At 39.1% G+C, this 22,587-nt stretch overlaps 1 protein-coding gene across 1 annotated transcript in view; it reads left to right on the top strand.

The window, feature by feature from the left end:
• Positions 1-22,587, top strand: part of trdn (triadin) — a 353,412-nt gene that overhangs the window by 81,920 nt on the left and 248,905 nt on the right. The window contains exons 9-12 of the mRNA XM_033022051.1: positions 10,971-10,982; positions 11,994-12,062; positions 14,380-14,691; positions 16,799-16,858. Of these exons, the coding sequence (XP_032877942.1) occupies positions 10,971-10,982; positions 11,994-12,062; positions 14,380-14,691; positions 16,799-16,858 (453 nt within the window). The remainder of the gene's footprint in view (positions 1-10,970; positions 10,983-11,993; positions 12,063-14,379; positions 14,692-16,798; positions 16,859-22,587) is intronic.

The following is a 22,587-nucleotide window of genomic DNA, read 5'->3' as shown; positions in this document are numbered from 1 at the left end:
CGGCATAGACTCAGTGGGCCGAAGGGCCCGTTTCCACGCTATATCTCTAAAATCTAAAGTCTAAATTTAATGGTATTGTATCTATCACAGATAGACTATATAAACATAGAAAATAGCTGCAGGAGTAGGCCATTCGGCCCTTCGAGCCTGCACCGCCATTCAATATGATCATGGCTGATCATCCAACTCTGTATCCTGTACCTGCCTTCTCTCCATACCCCCTGATCCCTTGAGCCACAAGGGCCACATCTAACTCCCTCTTAAATATAGCCAATGAACTGGCCTCAACTACCTTCTGTGGCAGAGAATTTCACACATTCACCACTCTCTGTGTGAAAAATGTTTTTCTCATCTCGTCTATTACCAACCTACTGAATCCCACACCTATCTAGACTACACATCTTCCCACCCTGCTTCCTGCAAAGTCTCCATCCGCGCCCTGAAACATCACCTACTCCTTCTCTCCTGAGATGCTGTCTGACCCATTGAGTTACTCCAGCTTTTAGTGTCTATCATCAGTTTAAACCAGCATCTGCTGTTTCTTTCTACATCAAATGAAGAGGAGAATGGGTTTGCTCGAAGAGGTAGCATCGGCTGAATGATTTCCTTTTAACGTTGTAAGATAAGAAAAGGAAAATTACAGTAAAAAAAACCATACTTAATAATAGAGCCAGCAATTTAAAAGGCAGCGGGACACCTCTGGTAGAAGTCAAATTGGAGGTAGCAGGAAATTGGGCATGAGTTGCAAAGGTCGAGCCTTGGCCCAGGCTGCAAGCTGACATCTAGATTATGACTGTACATGCATTATGTTTTTTTTGGGGGGGGGGGGGGGGGGGAAGCAGCAGCAAAAGAATAGAATAACTACTTGTAAATCCTCGGTTTCAACTTTTCTTTTGTGCAGTGCTTTGGAGGCAAGAACTCTCCGAACATCTTAAGCATTTGAGCAGTGGAATTACCTGAGGGCTGCAGGCCTAGGTCATTCATGTTCAAGGAGCAGCATTAGGCCATTTGGCCCATCAGGTCCACTCCACCATTCAATGATGGCTGATCTATCTTTCCCTCTCAACCCCATTGTCCTGCCTTCTCCACATAACCCCTGACATAACTCTCTTGCGATGGAGAATCTATTGGAAAGGCAACCAAATATCTTCCAGGCTGGCCACTGCTGCTTTGTACAAGGCCTCAACTGAGTAGGCAACAGATGGTTGCCTTTTAGGATGTAAATGTGTTAATTGTTCCAGGTGAAGAAGGTGACAATTACTGATGCCATGTACAAGAAGGAAATCTAAAGTGGATGCAAACACCGGAAAAGCTTGTAATGCTTCAACAGTAAATTATAGGCCCTGCAAACATCGTTTGATTCCGAAACGTTAAAATTACTCTGCTAATGTCATTAATTTGACATAGCCCACTTATTGTATTGACAATGAAGTATTTAAGCAGGTACTAGTTTAAATGTGGCAAATGAAATGTTTTTTTCATTTGTGCCATTGACCTGCACTTTCTGAAATCTCAATGAGAATTCACAGACTTGTGCAAGCTGTGAAAGAACAATCATAAAACAGGCTGTAAAACCTTTTTCTCAAGGAAAGTAAGCTCACCCTAGGAAGTGTAAAGATAGAAAAATGTATAACCAGTGCAGAATTTTGTCAGTTACCATCGGGGACATAGTGACTTTGTAGATTGTTGCCTCTGGTGATAAAATTAGTTTTATAGATGCCATGAGAGCATCATTTGCAAATGGTTTGGGCAAGAGAAGACAGGAGAGGTATGGAAAAGTATTAACAAAATTAGATGATACGACATGAGGAGTAGCACAGATAGATACAAAATGCTGGAGTAATTCATCGGGTCAGGCAGCATCTCTGGAGAGAAGGAATGGGTGACGTTTCAGGTCGAGACCCTTCTTCAGACTGATGTCAGGGGAGGGGATGGGACAAAGATAGAATGTAGTCGGAGACAGTAAGACTAGTGGGAGAACTGGGAAGAGGGAGGGGATGGAGAGGGAAGCAAGGGCTATCTGAAGTTAGAGAAGTCAATGTTCATACCGCTGGGGTGTACAGGGTACAGGTAGTTCAATTATAATGTGGTAGTTGCGTTCCTAAGAAATCTTGTGTTATAGATCTCATGTCAATGGTGAAAAGAAGGTTATGCCCCTGTCCCACTTAGGAAACCTGAACGGAAACCTCTGGAGACTTTGCGCTCCACCCAAGGTTTCCGTGCGGTTCACGGAGGTTTTTGTCAGTCTCCCTACCTGCTTCCACTACCTGTAACCTCCGGCAACCACCTTGGGTGGGGCGCAAAGTCTCCAGAGGTTTCCGTTCAGGTTTCCTAAGTAGGTCAGGGGCATTAGGGAATAAAAGGTTTCAGATTTGCAGTAGCAAAGTTATTTTCCCCCCAGGATTTTCAAAAAAGAAAGTCTTAATTGTATTAATTGTTTCGTTACTTTTGTTACTGCAAGCTAAAGATGCTAATGGATGTACGTTACATGGTTTATGGGGAGGTGGCATGAAAACAGTTTATTCCCTAATTCTGTTTTTGTCCCTTAACAGCTTTTTCTTGCTTGCCAAATACGCCCAATTTTTTTTTGCAAGAATGTCTCCAGTTCCCGATTTAAAAAAAAAGCATTATAACTGTTTCAGCCCGCATTTGAAAAAATATTGTTCCCTAATTCATCGAACATGTATCCAATTTGCATATGGAAATGTGTATTATAGCAGAACTACCTGTACCTGATATGGTGTAGTGGGACCAATGGAGTTAGAGAAGTTTCAGGTTATTTATTTCTAAAAATTTAATTTTATAAATGATTTTTAACATTCCTTTTGCATTGTTTTTGAATGCATCTGAATGGAGGAGATATTTAAATGCATTGACAAAACACATGATAGCTTTGATAGAGGGCATAACTGGAAGGTGGGCATTTACCATCTGTTAGAGTTTTTACAGGGTGTGGTGGCACATCGGTGGAGTCGCTGCCTTACAACGCCAGACATCTGGGTTCGATCCTGACTAGGGAGTTTGTACATTCTCCCCATGACTAAACTAGACTGGACTGGACTAGACTGGACTAAGCTGGACTAGACTGGACTAGACTGGACTGGACTGGACTGGACTGGACTGGACCGGACTAGACCGGACCGGACCAGACTAGACTGTTTTGAGTGCTGGACTTGTTCTGGTTCACACAGGTGTTCTGATCAAATGGTTCGAGGCCCATGTATCACAGGTTTATGTTCATGACCTTCTCAGCCAGCAAGGTTGACCACAAGAATACAGATCTTGTAAATTTATGTATCTTGTTAAATGGGGCTGTTGCCCATGAGTGTGGGCATCAAAACTTTTTGAGCAAAATCAAGACCAAGGACAATAAAGTATCATGCACCATGTGCAACTCAAATTAAACTGATTTAATTTGGCTCAACAGTGTAATTATTTGATGGTTATTTGGAAAAGCATAATTTATTTGATTTGTATGTGATGATTTGCAATTGAGAATGACTTTTATGAAGGTCATGCTAAATTGCTCTGCATTGCGGAATGCAAGAGAATGGCTGGTACCTAGAGATGTAGTTGGAGAAAATAAAAAGGACATGAAAAATATGCTTTGAAACAGACTGTGACTGACTAATGTTCTGAAGGTTAATTAGCTATAACTAAAACCCAAAGTTTTATGCTAATAGCCTAAATGGTATTATTGACTCTTAAGGACATTGTTATCATTACAGGCTGATATTAGAAAGAAGAGAAAGTCATAGTGAAAAATTCTGGATGTTGGTTTCATCATTTATCATAAAAGAGAATAATTAATAGAATTTGCGATATCTTGCATTAATAAATCAAGATGAAATCAGCATGTGTTGCAATAAAGAGGAGGCCTATTTGTCATAATGTGAGTAGTTACTTTACATAAAGACATTGCCTAGTTCAATAGGCTTTATAATAAACGCGATTGTCATCTGATCAAAAGCAATATTGGTTGTTATGGAAACATGAAATGATGGAATGATATTCATCGTTTCTTGTATAGTGCATGTATTGGTCATGCATCTTTTATACCCAGGCTTCATCAACAATCTATCATAATGAATAAAGGAGCGAGATTGAGATAAATCTCTGAATTTGAACTGTCCTTCAGTGCAGTTTTATCCTTTTTGCAGTTTGCAATAAGTCATAGTGAGATTGCTGCCAAATTAAGTCTATCTGTCTTAATGCCAGCTGCACTCTTTCCTATATTGGACCGTGTAAGTATCCACAAAATAATGTGTTATGTTTAAATGTTATCAATTGATTGCAGACTGGGACCCTGCTCCAACAGTGTCAGTTTGCAGAGATAATTATGCCTCTTGAAATGGAGGATTCAATCATAAAATTACTGTGATAGTTAATTTGAAGAAATCTAGCAGGTTAAGGCCACATATCGCATCATCGAAGAGCCAGATGGCCATGGAAGCCTATGTCATTGAAGAGGGGTAAGAGCAAGGATGCAATGAATGGTTAAAGAGTTGAGAAGAATCTTGAAGCGAGACTAAATCAAATGCAGGTAAACAGGGAAAAGGCAAGAATTAATATTATCAGCTGATTGCTAGCTTTACAAATCAATTTCCTAAAAGTTGTTGAACCATCTGGAATAGCTGAAAGGATCTGGCTGATCTGGGGTTATCACTGTGTGGCAGAAACTGTGCAGTTGTGTTACAGCTGGGTGCAACTGTGTTAGTCTGGAGAAGGATTTTAACCCTAAAATGTCACCCATTACTTCTCTCCAGAGATGCTGGTTGTCCCGCTGAGACTCCAGCATTTTGTGTCTATCTTCAGTTGAAGGTTTCTATGGATTTCAATACCATCTTCATGCTACCAAAGGATCCTTTGGAAGGTTGTCAGATGTTTAATGATCTGACAGAAGAGTAAAGATAGAAATGTTAAATCACATACATCAGGAAATTTATACCAGGACGTCATGTTGTAGTTTTATAGGACTTGGTTTGGCTGTATTTGGAGTTTTTTGTGCAGTACTGCTCAATCACAGGAAGGCTGTGGAGGCATTGTAGAGGGTGCAGAAGAGGTATACCAGAATGCTGCTTACATTAGAGGGTATTAAATTGTTCATCCCAGTTTGGCAAAAGAATAAATCAGGGAAGGTAGTGCATCCGTGGATAACAAGGGAAATCAGGGATAGTATCAAAGCGAAGGATGATGCGTACAAATTAGCCAGAAAAAGCAGCATACCGGAGGACTGGGAGAAATTCAGAGACCAGCAGAGGAGGACAAAGTGCTTAATTAGGAAAGGAAAAATAGATTATGAAAGAAAACTGGCAGGGAACATAAAAACTGACTGCAAAAGTTTTTATAGATATGTGAAAAGAAAGAGATTAGTTAAAACAAATGTAGGTCCCTTGCAGTCAGAAACGGGTGAGTTGATCATGGGGAACAAGGATATGGCGGACCAATTGAATAACTACTTTGGTTCCGTCTTCACTAAGGAAGACATAAATAACCTGCCGGAAATAGCAGGGGACCGCGGGTCAAAGGAGTTGGAGGAATTGAGTGAAATCCAGGTTAGCCGGGAAGTGGTGTTGGGTAAATTAAATGGATTAAAGGCCGATAAATCCCCAGGGCCAGATAGGCTGCATCCCAGAGTACTTAAGGAAGTAGCTCCAGAAATAGTGGATGCATTAGTAATAATCTTTCAAAACTCTTTAGATTCTGGAGTAGTTCCTGAGGATTGGCGGGTAGCAAACGTAACCCCACTTTTTAAGAAGGGAGGGAGAGAGAAAACGGGGAATTACAGACCAGTTAGTCTAACATCGGTAGTGGGGAAACTGCTAGAGTCAGTTATTAAAGATGGGATAGCAGCACATTTGGAAAGTGGTGAAATCATTGGACAAAGTCAGCATGGATTTACAAAAGGTAAATCATGTCTGACGAATCTTATAGAATTTTTCGAGGATGTAACTAGTAGCGTGGATAGGGGAGAACCAGTGGATGTGGTGTATCTGGACTTCCAGAAGGCTTTCGACAAGGTCCCACATAAGAGATTAGTTTACAAACTTAAAGCACACGGCATTGGGGGATCAGTATTGATGTGGATAGAGAACTGGCTGGCAAACAGGAAGCAAAGAGTAGGAGTAAACGGGTCCTTTTCACAATGGCAGGCAGTGACTAGTGGGGTACCGCAAGGCTCAGTGCTGGGACCCCAGCTATTTACAATATATATTATTGATCTGGATGAGGGAATTGAAGGCAATATCTCCAAGTTTGCGGATGACACTAAGCTGGGGGGCAGTGTTAGCTGTGAGGAGGATGCTAGGAGACTGCAAGGTGACTTGGATAGGCTGGGTGAGTGGGCAAATGTTTGGCAGATGCAGTATAATGTGGATAAATGTGAGGTTATCCATTTTGGTGGCAAAAACAGGAAAGCAGACTATTATCTAAATTTTATTTATTTATTTATTTATTTATTCCGAACAAGTAAAGACATTAACGACATTAATATTAACAAAATCGAAATTATCAAACAATTGGACATTACAATCAATATTTACAAAGCAATGAGAAGAACAAAATCAAAGTTCCAATGTCCAACTCTGTGTCTGTACAAGCTCGAAAAGGAGTGAGAAGAAGAATAACTTATTAAATGGTGGCCGACTAGGAAAAGGGGAGATGCAGCGAGACCTGGGTGTCATGGTACACCAGTCATTGAAAGTGGGCATGCAGGTGCAGCAGGCAGTGAAGAAAGCGAATGGTATGTTAGCTTTCATAGCAAAAGGATTTGAGTATAGGAGCAGGGAGGTTCTACTGCAGTTGTACAGGGTCTTGGTGAGACCACACCTGGAGTATTGCGTACAGTTTTGGTCTCCAAATCTGAGGAAGGACATTATTGCCATAGAGGGAGTGCAGAGAAGGTTCACCAGACTAATTCCTGGGATGTCAGGACTGTCTTATGAAGAAAGACTGGATAGACTTGGTTTATACTCTCTAGAATTTAGGAGATTGAGAGGGGATCTTATAGAAACTTACAAAATTCTTAAGGGGTTGGACAGGCTAGATGCAGGATGATTGCTCCCGATGTTGGGGAAGTCCAGGACAAGGGGTCACAGCTTAAGGATAAGGGGGAAATCCTTTAAAACCGAGATGAGAAGAACTTTTTTCACACAGAGAGTGGTGAATCTCTGGAACTCCCTGCCACAGAGGGTAGTCGAGGCCAGTTCATTGGCTATATTTAAGAGGGAGTTAGATGTGGCCCTTGTGGCTAAGGGGATCAGAGGGTATGGAGAGAAGGCAGGTACGGGATACTGAGTTGGATAATCAGCCATGATCATATTGAATGGCGGTGCAGGCTCGAAGGGCCGAATGGCCTACTCCTGCACCTAATTTCTATGTTTCTATGTTTCTATACAAGAAGACATTGGACAAACTTGGATTGTTTTCTCTGGAGTGTTAAAAGCTGAAGGGAGACCCTTTTAGAAGTATATAAAATTATGAGAGTCATAGATCTTCACGTCTTCAGAATAGCTGATTGTAATAGAAAACTCTGACTCATGTCAGAGTTAACAGGAGCATGTTGGTAGTGTAGATAAAGATTAAACTTTTTAAAGCAGAATCCCTGTCAACATAAACACTGAGAGCAGTAGGCACTTCCTGTGCCATAGTGAGGCCTGCTGGACCTATGGACCATGCAGCTAAATGTAGTTGCAGAATTTCTGAAGCTGGGTGCATTGTGCTTAGTTTGGTTTAGTTTATTGTCACGTGTACCAAGGTATAGGGAGAAGTTTTTGTTGCATGCTAACCAGTCAACGTGCTGTCACCTACCTGTCAGCGTTGTATGCTGTCAATTACCATGTTGCAAATTTAGTGAAAATGGCTAAAGACAATTTCCAGCACAATTGGAGGAGCTGTCAAACTGTGGACTCCACCTCCTAACCTGGTGGTTATGAAAACTCCCATTTTATAGAACAGATACAACTAAATATTTATTCTTCAACAAAATGCAGATGAACAAAATGCGTCTGAAGAAGGGTTTTGGCCCGAAACGTTGCCTATTTCCTTCACTCCATAGATGCTACTTTACCTGCTGAGTTTCTCCAGCATTTTTGTCTACCTTCCATTTTCCAGCATCTGCAGTTCCTTCTTAAGCAGATGAACTCTTAAGGGCCTGTCCCATGAGCATGCGACCTGCATGCGTCAAGCGCGACCTAAAGGGCCTGCCCCATGAGCATGCGACTGCATGCGGCAAGCGCGACCAAACCAGAAGTGGTGGCCGCGCGGAGGTCGAGTGAGTTAGATGAAGTTCGAGCGAAGTCCGCGGGAAGTTCGCGCGAAACGTACGGCGTCGAGGCGGCTGCGGGCTGGCAGGCCGTTGCTGCGCGGAATTTTTGAACACGGTCAGTTTTTTGGAGCCCCGCGCGATGTCGGGACCAGCTCCGCACAACTCCATACGGCTCCGGTGATTGAAGTGGGACCGGCCCCGCGAGGCCGTAGGGCTCAAGCGACCACGTTAGGTCGCGCTTGCCGCATGGAGTCGCATGCTCGTTTGACAGGCCCTTTAGGTCGCGCTTGCCGCATGGAGTCGCATGCTCGTGGGACAGGCCCTTTAATCGTTTTGCATTTATGGATATTTCCATGTGAAAGAAGCTTGCCATAATTGCACGTTGTAGTAATTCTAAAAGAAAATACTTTGTGTAAAGCGTGGCGAGATATTTCTGCCAAGCATAATTTTGACATTGCACATTTCAAAGCCTTTTTTTCAGACCATACCAAGCCATAAATGTTCATACGAACAATATATATTATGAGTAATACAGAAATCAGCATCCAACCTATCAGAAGAAAATCAATAACTGATGTGGTGGGTCTAAAGACTGAATCATAATGCCATTGTGAAATCCATATATAGATCAAGAGTTCTCATGTAACAACAACATAACTTTGTTAAAAATCAGTTACATTCATGTATAGAAACAATTTATTTGTCAAAGTCCACCTCCGTAATTGCAGCTAAGAAATCATATAATAAAGACATGAGTAATAGAGGAATGAGTTCTGGTCATTGGCTGGAAATCTGAGGAAACTGTTGAACATTCACAGTTTGCTCAGGCATTAAACTTTAAAATGACTGAGGCTATAGAATCATATAAATTTAAAGAACAGAAGGCAGTCATTCAATGTGACATGTTTATTTGAGCTATTTGTTAGAAAAGTCCTTTGAATTAGGCAGCCAAGAAAGAGCATTATATGAACTAACTAAAATAGCTAGGATTTGGAACACAGGAGTAAACAAATGGTATTAATCATTTTTATATTTGTACTTGCTTATGGACTTAGCTTGGGAATGCGTACTAGAAATCCATTTCCAAGCAGTAGACAACTTTTCGGGTCGATACATTTCAACCTGAAGAATGTCCCAACTCGGAACATCGCCTGTCAATTTCCCTCCACACATGCTGCCTGGTCTGATGAGTTCCTCCGGCACATTGTTTTTTGCCTTTTCCATATATGTAGCTTTACAATCTGAATGTTCAATTCAGTTTAGTTTATTGTCATGTGTACTGAGGTACAGTGAAAAGCTTTTGTTGCATGCTAACTAGACAGCGGAAAGACAATACATGATTACAATCAAGCAATTCATGATAAAGGAATAACGTTTAGTGCAAGATAGAGCCAGTAAAAGTCCAATCAAAGATGGTCGAAGGGTCCCCGATGAGGTAGATAGTAGTTCAGGACTGCTCTCTGGTTGTGGTAGGATGGTTCAGATGCCTGATAACAGCTGGGAAGAAACTGTCCCTGAATCTGGAGGTGTGCGTTTTCACACTTCTGTACCTTTAGGCTGATGAAAGATGGAGTGACCATGGTGCGACTCACCCTTGATTATGCTGCTGGCCTTGCCAAGGCAGCGTGAGGGTGAGGTATAAATGGAGTCAATGGAAGGGAGGTTGGTTTGTGTGATGGTCTGGTCTTATTTCCAACATTGTCTGGTTTTTTTAATGTCACAATCAGTCACTGATCATCTATCATTCAGGCCTGAATGTATTTCATCATTGGAGGTTGGATAATCATCTGGAACATGGATCTGTTTACTTTATTTTCCTTGCATATCACCAGATTAAAATTTGAGGCCAGTTATATGACATTGTCCCACATCACTTTGTAGAGAGCAGCTCAGAGATCCGAGTAGCATTGACTTTTTCTCTATATTTTGGCTATCAATAGGTCAGTGTTGAGTTGAAAGTGTTGAAACGTACACCAAAACTATGGTACTCAGGAGATTCATATCTGCTTCTTCCAGATATTTTCATATACACATGACTGCAAGGCCTTGTACATTCAGATTCAGATTCAGATTCAATTTTAATTGTCATTGTCAGTGTACAGTACAGTACAGAGACAACGAAATGCATGCAAACAGAATAAGTCCCCAGCCTTCAGCATAGCTATGAATATAACACAAAGTTCTGGAGTAACTCAATGGGTCGGGCATCATCTCTGGAGTAGATAGCATACTCAAAATTATTTCAAATGTTGTGCTGGTAGATAAAATGGGCACTAACAAATAAGACACTCCATGGAAACTGCTGATGCAAGTTGTATGGAGGGAAAGGGGTTGCTTCGCTAACCTTACACTGGGCCCAAGTATTCTGCTTTACTGCAATTCAGCTAAACATTCTGGCAATGGAGGTGAACAGTCATATAATTTCATTTTATAAACAAAATAAAATCCATTGAAATCAAAATAGTGCACAGTCCTTCATTAATAACAGAAGTTCAGAGGGCCAAATTAAATGTTAAATTTCATTTTATGTGTTGTTTGATAGCTATCATTCTTATCCATGCCATGCACCAATTAGAAAAAAGGGTTATGTGGAAACCAGCTTTGTGAAATTGCTATTTATATTGTGTGTTAATAATGGATGACATCAGTGGCAGATTTTTCCAAGTAAAATAATCATATTATTCTCTTGTTTTTTTTTTCTCAGCTCCACCACCAGGTAAGGAGAAAACTATAATATATTTCACTTCCTTCATTTTTAAACAAATCTGACAGCATTGGTAGATAAGAACACATTATAATGCAGGCAGTTGAGCAAAATAATTGTACTCTGCACGTAAAAGAAAACACAAAGTGCTGGAGTAAGTAATAGGGTCAGACAACATCTCTGGAGAACATGGATAAGTGATGTTTCGGGTGGGGACCCTTTCTTCCGAATGATTATGATGGGGTGGGGGGTTTGTGGGGGGGGGGGGGGGGGGGGGGGGTAAGAAAGCTGGAAGAAATGGGGAACAGGACCAGGCCTGGCAAGAAGTTGGTGGATACAGGTGAGGAGGGGTTCAACAGGGAGCTGGTTGGATAAAAGCCAGAGATAAAAAGACAGAAGGTGTGGGATTAAAGGATTGCGGTGTAGTGAATTTTAAAGCAAGAGGAAGGAACGTAGGTGGAAGGGGAGAGGTATCAGAGAAATAGATGCACATCCAGACAGGGTACAGTAAAGAGAGGGGGAAAAGGATGGGGTTGGTGGGGGTAGTGATGTTAATGTTTGTAGTAACAAAATTGGAAATGTCAATGTTCATACCATTGAATTGCAAACTACCCACATGGAATATGAGGTGCTGTTGCTCCAGTTTGCATGCAGCCTCACTCTAGCAATGAGGGAAGCCCAGGACAGTAAAGACAGTAATGGAATGGGAAGAAGAGATAAAATGTTTAGCAACCGGGAGATCCAGTAGGCCCTGGTGGACTGAGCACAAGGGTTCAGTGAAACAGTGCAAAGATAGCTGGGGTGCCATTATTAACAGACTTGGCTTTCCTTGAGAAAGGACCTTGCTTAACAATATCCTTTGACCATACTGCTTTAGCTGTTTTTACTTTGTTTTCTAAATCTCAAGAGAAAAAGAATCAAGCGTGTTTGATTATCATATGCACCGACACGGAACAATGAAATTCTTACTGATTAAGATTACGCACAGATTATATATAATATAGTTTGCCCTTTCCCTCACAGAGACTAAAAGACTGAAACTTGAAAAGAAGACTAAAATAAAAGAAGTGAGACAAAAAGCTCCATTGAAAGGTAAATACCAGCCACAATGTTTTAAAGGTAAATAAAAGTTTGTAATACTTGTGTAGAAAAAATGTAACTATTCATATTTTTGATCAAGTTGTTTTGTTCATATTCTAAGAATATAACTAGTTTAAATATGATTAATTTTCTTCCAACATACAGCTTTGTACACATCCCGTGATAGTAGACCATGGGATTCCAATACTTTATGAAGTAACAATTATTTTATGGTATATCCAATATCCTTATTGCAGCTAATTGCTCTGCTCAATTGTGAATTTGAATCAGATGATCATTTTCTCAATAGTTCAGCCACAAAAATATTCTGTTGCACTCTATCAACCAAAGTCTGTGGTATGACATTAGTCGCTATTCCTGATTAATCTCCAATACATGTTCATAAGATCACGTCATAGGAGTAGAATTAGGCCATTCGGCCCATTCGGTCTACTCCGCCATTCAATCATGGCTGATCTCTGCGTCCTAATCCCATTTTCCTGCCTTCTCCCCTTAACCCTTGACACCCATTCCAATCAAGAATTTGTCTATCTCTGCTTTTAAAATATCCACTCACTTGGCCTCCACAGCCCTCTGTGGCAATGAGTCCCACAGATTAACTACCCTCTGACTCAAGAAGTTCATCCTCACCTCCTTTCTAAAAGAGCACTAATTCTGAGGCTATGACCTCTAGTCCTAGATTCTCTCACCTGTGGAAACATCCTTTCCACATCCACTCTACCTATGCCCTTCATTATTCTGTAAGTTTCAATGAGGTATCCCCTCAACCTTCTAAACTCCAACCAGTACAGGCCCAGTGCTGTCAAACGCTCATCATATGCTAAGCCACTCATTCCTGGAATCAGTCTTGTAAACTTCCTCTGGACCCTCTCCAGAGCCAGCACATCCTTCCTCAGATACGGGGCCCAAATTTGCACACAGTTCTCCAAATGCTGTCTGATTAGCGCCTTATAGATCCACAGCATTACATCTCTGTTTTTGTATTCCAGTCCTCTTGATATAAAGGCTAGATTCGACTTGCAAAATAACAAGTCCCTTTGCACCTCTGATTTCTGGATTCTCTCTCCATTTAGAAAATGTTTAACTTTCGTCAAGTCAAGTCACTTTTATTTCTATAGCACATTTTGAAAACAACTCACGTTGACCAAAGTGCTTTACATTGGTGGAGGTACTAACGTTATACAACAGTGGTTCATAGATTAAGTACATACATAAATACATATATAATCTTACATTCTATCATGTAATTAACATTAAAAATAGCACATATTTACAGAAAAATCACAGTTTTACCCATAGATTAAACTGTTTTCCAAAAATTCTGCTCACCAAACATAGATAGGAAATATGCATCTGGGAAGGGATAACCATACAATCAGTCAGATTTAAAGGACAAACCTATGAGCCTGGTTCTAAGTTGTTGGCTAGTCTCTCATTGAAATCAGATGATTCAATGTACTTGATGTAATGAAGTGATTCAACATCACTTCATGTTAGTAATAGCGCAGATAACGTCTTTTGAGGATTAATGCCTTTTAAAACTTTCCTGTTTGGCCATTGCCAAAAATTAATCCAGATCAAAGTGGTACACTTGTAAAATTAGAGCTTGGCTATTTTGGAGTGAAAGTAGGAAGCACTTCTTATTGAACTCTTGCCCTAAATAGCTTGTGAATGAAGATGATTAAAATGTTCATGACTGTGATTGATAGATTTGTTTTAGGTGAAGACTACCAAGGGATTTGAAACAAAAACAGGCAAATGTAATTCAGCCAAAATATAATAGAGTGGCAGGACAGGCTCAGGGGACTGAATTTTCCTCGACTGGTGCTGATAAGAATGAATTTGAATTAGGATTATTCCTTTTAAGAAGGAATGCAGAGGGAATGTGGTTAAGATTTTAAGATAATGATGGAACTGGACGCAATCCAATGAATAGCTTTAGAATTTGCTTTGGAACATTGCTGAGCAAGTATGCTGACGGAATAATAAGAAGCAATTTTCAGAGTGCTTAATATGAGTGGTTGCTGCCCTTCTGGTGATTAAAATGAGACATTTGAAAGTACCAAGTGAGCATTATGAATTGTGTGTTTTCCAACATTTTATCAGTTCAGCAATTAAGTGAGTCACTATCAACTGATTCTTCAGGCAAATGCAGAACATTAAATATTTTCAAAAATAATGTCCTAAACATTGAAATCTGAGCAATGCCATATTTTTGTTAAAAATATTTCTGGAAACTTTATCTCTGTAAATCATTGATTTTGAAGCTGAATGAGAAAGGTTACTCAAAAATTTTTTGTTTCTCCAGTGGATAAAAAAGTTAAAGTATTAAAAGTTAAAGTATCTAAAGTTGAAGAAAAAGTGAAGAAACAACTCAAAGGCATAAAGGTGAAGAAAAGGGAGGAGAAAGTTAAGAAACCTGAAAAGAAAACTAAAGATGAGATCAAAGTGAGGCCAAAAATCGAAGTAAAGAAAGAAGATGTGAAACCCAAGATCAAGAAAGAACAGAGAGGTAAAAAGAAAGAACAGGAGCCCAGTGTCCGGAAGTCTGAGAAGGCAAGCAAGAAAGAAGTAAAAGTGAAAGTTATCAAAGAAGTGACGCAAAAATCAAAGGATAAAGGTGAAAAGACAAATATTCGCAAAAAGAATGTACGTGATAAAAACCAAAGTAAGGCATCAGAGAGACATCAAAAGAAAAATATGGAGCATAAAAACAGTTTGTATAAATGACAACTGTCCAAAACAAAAACGTTTGATGTTTCTGTTTGCTTTACTTTGATTTTATGATATAAAGATAAAATCAATTATATTTCACAATATATAATCCAAAATTGTAATGATTATTCTGACTGTGAGGGAATAGTGCTTTCTTACTATTTGGTTCTTTGCACCATATATCAAATTTAATTTAACATTCACCTATTCACACAGATTCCCGGAGAGCAGAATGAATTAACAACTTGTGATAGGGTCAATTTGTCCTTTCACTGTGAGTTACGAAAAAGATGTTGGGGTATAACTCATCAGAAACCTTTAGTATGACATGGTTCTTAGCCTCTTAATTCCAACTAGCATGTTTCTTCAAGTACAATGGGATCCAACCAGTGAAACTGATAATTACTTTCTCAATATTTTGCAGTGGTCTTATGTACAAATTATAAAGGATCATCTTGAAAATATGATGTTGCAATCAAAACTTGCTAGTCACCAAAATATCTTTCTAATTTTCTTGTACATCTTGTTATTGATCTCGTCAAATGCAAGACATCTCCTGGATTGTATAAGTCGGGATAATAGTTTATACTTGTTATAATGATAGATACAAAATGCTGGAGTAACTCAGCGGGACAGGCAGCATCTCTGGAGAGAAGGAATAGATGACCTTTCGGGTCGAGACCCTTCTTCAGACTGAGTGGGTGGTACAGAGATAAAATGTATTCGGAGGCAGTATGACCAGGTTAGGAGAACTGGGAAGGGGGAGGGGATGGAGAGAGAGGGAAAGCAAGGGCTACTTGAAGTTAGATAAGTCAATGTTCATACTGCTGGGGTGTAAGCTGCGGTGTAAGCTACCCAAGCAATTCTTTCCTACACATACTTGTTGTAATGCCTACTTTTATTCTGATTTATGAAACATTTGAAGAGGCTCGCTAGAATGAAAATTCTACAATAATGTGCCACAATTCTGCCATTTTTGCAATGGTTAACAAATGTTTTGGGTGCAAAGTTGGGCATGCAAATCGGGAATTGGCTCTCGATATGAATTATAAGTAGAGATTCTTTGGCTGTAGCCGAGGACAATGTGAAATGAATCCATCGAGAACAATATATTCCTTTAAAAAAAGTGTTAACTATGATTGAAAATGTCAGTCAACATTCTGACAATACAGAAATTGGCCATCATAAAGTGAAACTCCTATGCCACTAAGAATGCATTTCTGGATCCACTTTATGGTTTATTTTTCTGTGATGCATTGTCATGCATTGTGAAACCCAATGTCTCAATAGAATGACGAATTAAAGAACTGCAGATGCTGGTTAATATAAAAAGATACACAAAGTGCTGGAGTAACTCAGCAGGTTGGGCAGCATCTCCGGAAAGTATGAATAGTAACGTTTCGGGTTAATTCAACCCAAAATGTCACTTATCCATGTTCTTCAAGGGATGCTGCCTGACCTGCTGAGTTACTTCAGCACTTTGTGTCCTTTTGTTTCTCAATAGATTGATTTCATGTAACTACCACATATGATCCGTAGTTGGAATTACCTTCAGTCTCAACAACATTTATAAAGATCTCTTTTCAGCTTGCAGGTGAACTAATATGTATTTCCGAGTCAGCACAAAAATGTCAGTAACTAAACCTGTAAAACTGAGATCACATTGATATATTTATTACTTTATTGATCCAAGCACAGCTGGAATGAAAGGTTATTTTTCTTTTGGTTTCACATATTTCCTTTTTTATATATGAAATGAAAAACTCTGCAAAACTTTCACTTCCAAAGGAATGGATTAAAAAAATGAGTCGGAGAAAATGAAACCTTTGATGCTAAGTTAATGGAAGTGTAAGTGTTTTGTTTACTCAGCCATACTGATTTTGCTTGGAACAGCTTGTTCCACTGCCCCTTTATAGCTGAGGCTGATGGAGACCAATCAACCCTCCCTTTTTGTTTCTTTGTGTTTATTGTGTGTTGTCTTCATTGCTGTTCTTTTCCTTCTGCCCTGACAGATCAATATCAGTTCTGTCGTTATGTGATTGACATGTACACTCTTGGGAATATTTATCCAGGTACATTTACATCCTTATAACCTTTCTAACCAAATCTGACTATTCTTCCTTGTATCATTTGTTGTCATTGTTTAACTTGTAAAATTCTAATATCCAAATGTTGATCAGCAATGAGAATATTTAAATTTGAAATTGTCCAAAGGATCCAGCTGAAAGCAAGATCCACATGTCAATTTCCCTTCATTAGATTTCATTTTTCACTAAAAGAATTTCATTTCGCAGTATAAAAGGAATTAAGTTGGAATATCAGTTTTGCAGGAGTGTTTGGTCACACATTTTCTCTAGATACTAGTGGAATCAAAATGGATTGTCACACGGATTGTAAAAAATCATGCTGCTTATAAACAAAGTTGTTAAATAATGAACGTAAACTTTTAGGTTTTATGCTAACAGAATGGTAGATGTTGCACAGCAGGAATTTGAACAGTTTTTAAATTTGGTTGCTTTATTCTAAAGAATTCAAGCATAAAGTAACTCTGTGGCACGGTGGCACAGTGGTAGAGTTGCTGCCTCACAGCACTTGCAGCGCCAGAGACCCGGGTTCGATCCAGACTATGGATGCTGTCCGTACAGAGTTTATACGTTCTCCCCGTGATCTGTGTGTGGTTTCTCCGAAATCTTCGGTTTCCTCCCACACTCTAAAGACGTGCAGGTTTGTAGGTTAATTGACTTGGGTTTGTATACTTGGTATAAGTGTAAATTGTCCCTAGTGTGTGTAGGCTTGTGTTTGTGTGCTGGGATCACTGGTCGTCACGGACTTGGTGGGCCGAAGGGCCTGTTTCCGCACAGTATCTCTAAAACTAAAAAAATTGAAATATAACTTGGCATCCACTGTTTGTCCATAATCCAACTGTTATCACCAACTTACACCTCGAAATAGATACAAAGAGAAGGTTGTTCTGTCCTGCATTGTCATTTGTACTTATTAAAACTGTCACTGAGCAGAGAAATGTGTGATGCTGATATTAGCTCCACATTACTAAGGCATTTGGCTGAGTAAATACAGTTTGCCTAATTAGTGAGTTGCAAGATTGTAAGATGATATATTGCTTCATATTATGATCAAAATTATAATGATTTAAAAAATCTGGACATGCAGATCTTGAAATTCAATCATTTAATGCTGCGCTCTTTTCAGCTTTAATTAATTGAAAATTATCTTTACTCAGAGTGAAACATGATATTGACTATTTTCCATAGTCAATTTGTGACATTCCAGAAATTTGATCAGGCATATCCCAAAGTAATTTGTCTGTTTGGGCCTGATGCTGTTCACAAGCTAATCACACAGGGGATGACGTAATTTACTATTTCTCCACAAATGCTGCATGGCATGCTGAGTTACTCCAGCACATTGTGTTTCATGCAAGATTCCAGCATCCACAGTTCTTTGTGTCTCCATCTTTCTTGCTATTACTACCGTACCTTCACATATTCGAACAGCTTTAGTGGGAATTCAGAAACCCCAGATTAGTTGTTCTCCCACTGCATTGAGAGATGGCTGTCTCTGCAGACAATGCTGGGTATTCATACGCTATCCTTGTCCAAGATTGCATTAACTGGCTACTACCCTCATTCCTTAAATCCCTAAATATTTCCCATGGCTAACAATCCCTGGCAAGCATGCACAAGTACAGCAATCCAAATGCACTTATTTTGATGCACCAGAATTTCTATTCTGAGTTATCCCCAGTTTCTGATAAATTAAATAATAATAGGATTACTGTTAAAAAATCTATCCTGAGCAATAAATCTGCATTTACAACAGCATATTTTATTAATGCTGTGAACATCAAGTTTGATGCCTTTTGCTGTATTGCTTTAAATTTTGATTTTGCCTTAAGGACTTAGGGCATCAAAATTAGTTATGTTAATTGTTGCTTTTAATCATCAGTAAAACACGGTGGCAGTAAGATTTATTATTTTCGAAAGGTGATCAATAGTTTCAGCTCTGTTGTATTTATTTATGATTGCATGCAAATATAGGGGATAATCTAGACTGTAGCCTTGTCATCTAGATCTTTGCATCTATATTGTCGACAGTTGTAATTGCCTATTGGACATGATTTCATATGCATATGTGGCAGAGAGAGGACCATCAATGCATATGTGGTTGGTGTTGCTATGGATTTTAGTTCATCTGCAATGTTTGATAATGTCACGGCATAAATAATGGTCTTGTACTTGGATAGACGGTAATCGGGTTTATAATGGGCTTAGGTACACTCTGGATCTGGAAACCTGATGGCATGTGCCTACCACATACTGCTGTTGTCTGTGTTCAATCTGCATATATTAAAATATATATATTCCTTAAAAATGGACAGAAGAGCATTCTGAGCAGCCACATGTGGGAATACTTTATAACCAGAGCAACGTGAAAATGAAGCTGGGGAATGGGGAATATGAGAAGATGATGACTGCCCTGTGCCACTGTGCCCTTTGCTGATAATTGAGTTGCAATTGGATTTGATAACGAGGGGTGGTTTAAAGCTCATTCTGAGCAGATGAGTTTTAATTCATCACCAGTTTTGGATTAAAAGACTTTGTTTCATACCTACGTATTTCTCTTTACCTCCGGTGTGCTTTTGTAGATAAATGTTTTACTACTTCCAATAGTTTCTAAGCATCAGTAATTAGTTATGTTAATAATCACAATGGTATTGCTACTGATATTAATTATTCAGTCTTTTGTAAACCATTGGAGTCTCTTTCTAATAATTAAAAGTTTTGTAATTAGCTTCAGCTACCAATAAAGTTTGAATATGAACATGATTTGATGTTTGTTTGATTTCTTTCCTTAAATCACCAAAATAGTCACTTTCTCCAAACGTTCTGGTTGTCATGCAACAATCTGGATACAAAATATATTAACTTGTGTAACTACTGCATCTGCATTGTTCAAATCATGTTCATACAGTTCATGATGGTGTGGTCTGCTGCATGTCTCCATTAACCTGTATGTTGCCTTGAATGTTCACAAATAATTTGGAGCAACTAATCATATAAAAGTGAGCTGAATGAGCTTCCACTCTCACTCTTTTACCTGGATTACATTATGCAGTATAATAATACTTCAAGCCATAATTTGATGAAACTCAGAAGTAAATGAATAATAAGAATTGGCTAACAATATTTGATAATGGATAATATTGACTAACAATATCTGAATGATATAGAATGTTATTAACAGATGTTATGAAAAAAAAATGCAAAATAACTCTAACATTAAATGGCTCAATAACAACTATCTTAGACTTAATGCCAAAAAAATGTAGGAGCATTCTTTGTCCCTTGCAGGTATACCTGATGCAAACTAATTGCTAACCTTTATGCACATTATGAGAGCCCTCTGGGGAACTACCAAAGCAGATTTTAATTACATCAAGGAAGAGCAGGTGTGGAGATTATAAAGGGAAGTTGTGCAGCTGGGGAGAAAGGTTGCAGCAGAAGGGGTGCATTGAACCTTTTCTCTATTTCTATAAAACGTCCATCAACTGAAAAAAAATGGATCTCAGGTCAAAGAAAGCACACTTTTCCTCATTGGAACACATTCTTTTCTTTAATAGAAAGACTAACTGGTACTAACATTTTCTTTAAAATATTCTCAGGCCATAGAAATTATTTTATTTTAATAGAAAGACTATTTGGTACTAATGTTTCACCTAAAATATTCTCATTCTGAAGTACCTTACTGCAAATGAAGTGTAGGCATTCTCATGAAGAGGAATGTGATGTTGAACAGATAATCTGTTCAATATAGATGGCATGGATTGAGGAATAAGTATTGGCCAGTACACCGGGGTTTACACCTAGTCTCCTGCATCTATGCTTTCCTTCAATGTATAGGAAGCTCTTTGGTCTGATGGGCGGAATCTCTGGATAATGCATCTATGATATTGGACAGTTCCACATTACTGCATCAGATCAGCATCAAAGTGTTTGTGCCCACCATGAATGAGAATGCTACTGACTAAATTTGCAGCTAATGCTTGGAATCTAGGCCAAGACATTTAATTACTCTCACAATAAAGACCTTGTATTTATCCTTGTCTAAAGATATGCACAGATGTGTAACACAGTTGACTAAAAAGTACAATACATAACAAGTTATAAATACATTTTCAGAACATAAAATTGGAATTTGAGGTTACATCAGTTTACGTCATCCATAGTTTCAAAAATATATGTAGAATTTATCCTCATCACAACAGTATTATTAAAAAATAATGTGCAGTAATGCTGATAAGCATTACCAGAACTGGAGGGTCTGAACAGTAGGGAGGTTGGGCAGGCTAGGACTATATTTCTTGGAGAGCAGCAGACCGAGGGGTGATCTTATAGAAGTGTATGAAATCATAAGGGCCATAGATAGGGTGAATGCACAATGTAATTTCTCCTTGGTAGGGGTATCACAAACAATAGAGCATACTGTAGGTGTAAAGTGAGAAGAACAACTTTTACAGAGGGTGCTGGGTATAAGGAACAAGCCAGAGGAAATAGTTGAGGCAGGCATAATAAAAACATTTAAAAGACAATTGGACAGATAAATTGACAGGAAAGGTTTAGACATTGATAAATGGATAGGAAACACCAAACACGGGCAAATAGGACTAGTTTAGATTGGGCTTCTTGGTTAACATGACGAGTCGGGCTGAAGAGCCTGTTTCCATGCTATACAACTTTGTCATTGATTCCTTTAATATTTTATTTAAAAACTTTCAACTGAAGTACTTTTGAAAAATGATCAGGTCAGTTTGAATGTGCGTTTCAGCATCCACTGTGACTTTGCTTTATAGAATCCACTTCTCTTGCAATATGATGGCATGATTTCTGAAAGTAATTGGCCTGGCAAGCAAATCTTATGAACATGGTTCCTGGTGATTGCAACGTACCTGAGACAAGATAGATGAAAGCAAAGCATCGTCAGGGTTTATAATTGACCATTTTATTTTTTGCTCTCATCACGATGTTTTATTCTAGCCTGGGTGGTTCAATATGATACAGATAATTATGCTGCAGTAAAACCTTGATGTAACCACCCGAGGGACAACATTTTAACTTAACACAGGCAGTAAAATGACATGCCGACTTAAATATTATTTGGGCGACCAAATCCGCGAGTTATGGCGAGTTTGACCTCGACTCATACTCGCAACATGGTCGACACAAGGTCGTAGGAGGTCTTCGTAACTCTCCTTCATTCTTGAGAGTGGTTCCCGCGTACTTAAGGCCTCAACTAGGTTGCAGCATTTTTTTCAATATGTTAAAAAATGCCTGCGAGTAAAAAAAGGTCGCCATGGAAAATATCAATACTTTTTTTACTTGTAGGTTTAGACGTAGTAGGTCGGCATGTTAGTCGTAGGTAATCAACGGTAGTCGAAGGTAGTCGTAGCTAGTCGAAGCTGGTCTTCAACAGAGTCGAAGGAGGTCTTCCACATAGTCGAAGGAGGTCTTCCACATAGTCGAAGGAGGTCTTCAACATGTCATTTTTTTCAAACTCTTCTAAACTCACCAATTAGGTCGCCCAAGTGGGACAGCCCCTTTAGCCTGCCATCTGAAGGAGATACTTTTTCTGTGATGATGCATGGTAATCCCAGCTAATGAGTGTGTTTACATTTGCTTCCAGTCCTGGAAGAGCAAAATTAAGTCAAAGAAAGACAACAGAAACCAGACCATATTGTAGCTAGTTGTTCATAGAATTAATTCCCTGGAAGTAAACATTGCTC

This window comes from Amblyraja radiata, chromosome 5 (assembly GCF_010909765.2).
Source record: "Amblyraja radiata isolate CabotCenter1 chromosome 5, sAmbRad1.1.pri, whole genome shotgun sequence".
NCBI lineage: Eukaryota > Metazoa > Chordata > Chondrichthyes > Rajiformes > Rajidae > Amblyraja > Amblyraja radiata.
The sequence above is the reverse complement of the archived record's forward strand: the minus strand, read 5'-3'. Positions and strand labels throughout refer to the sequence as shown.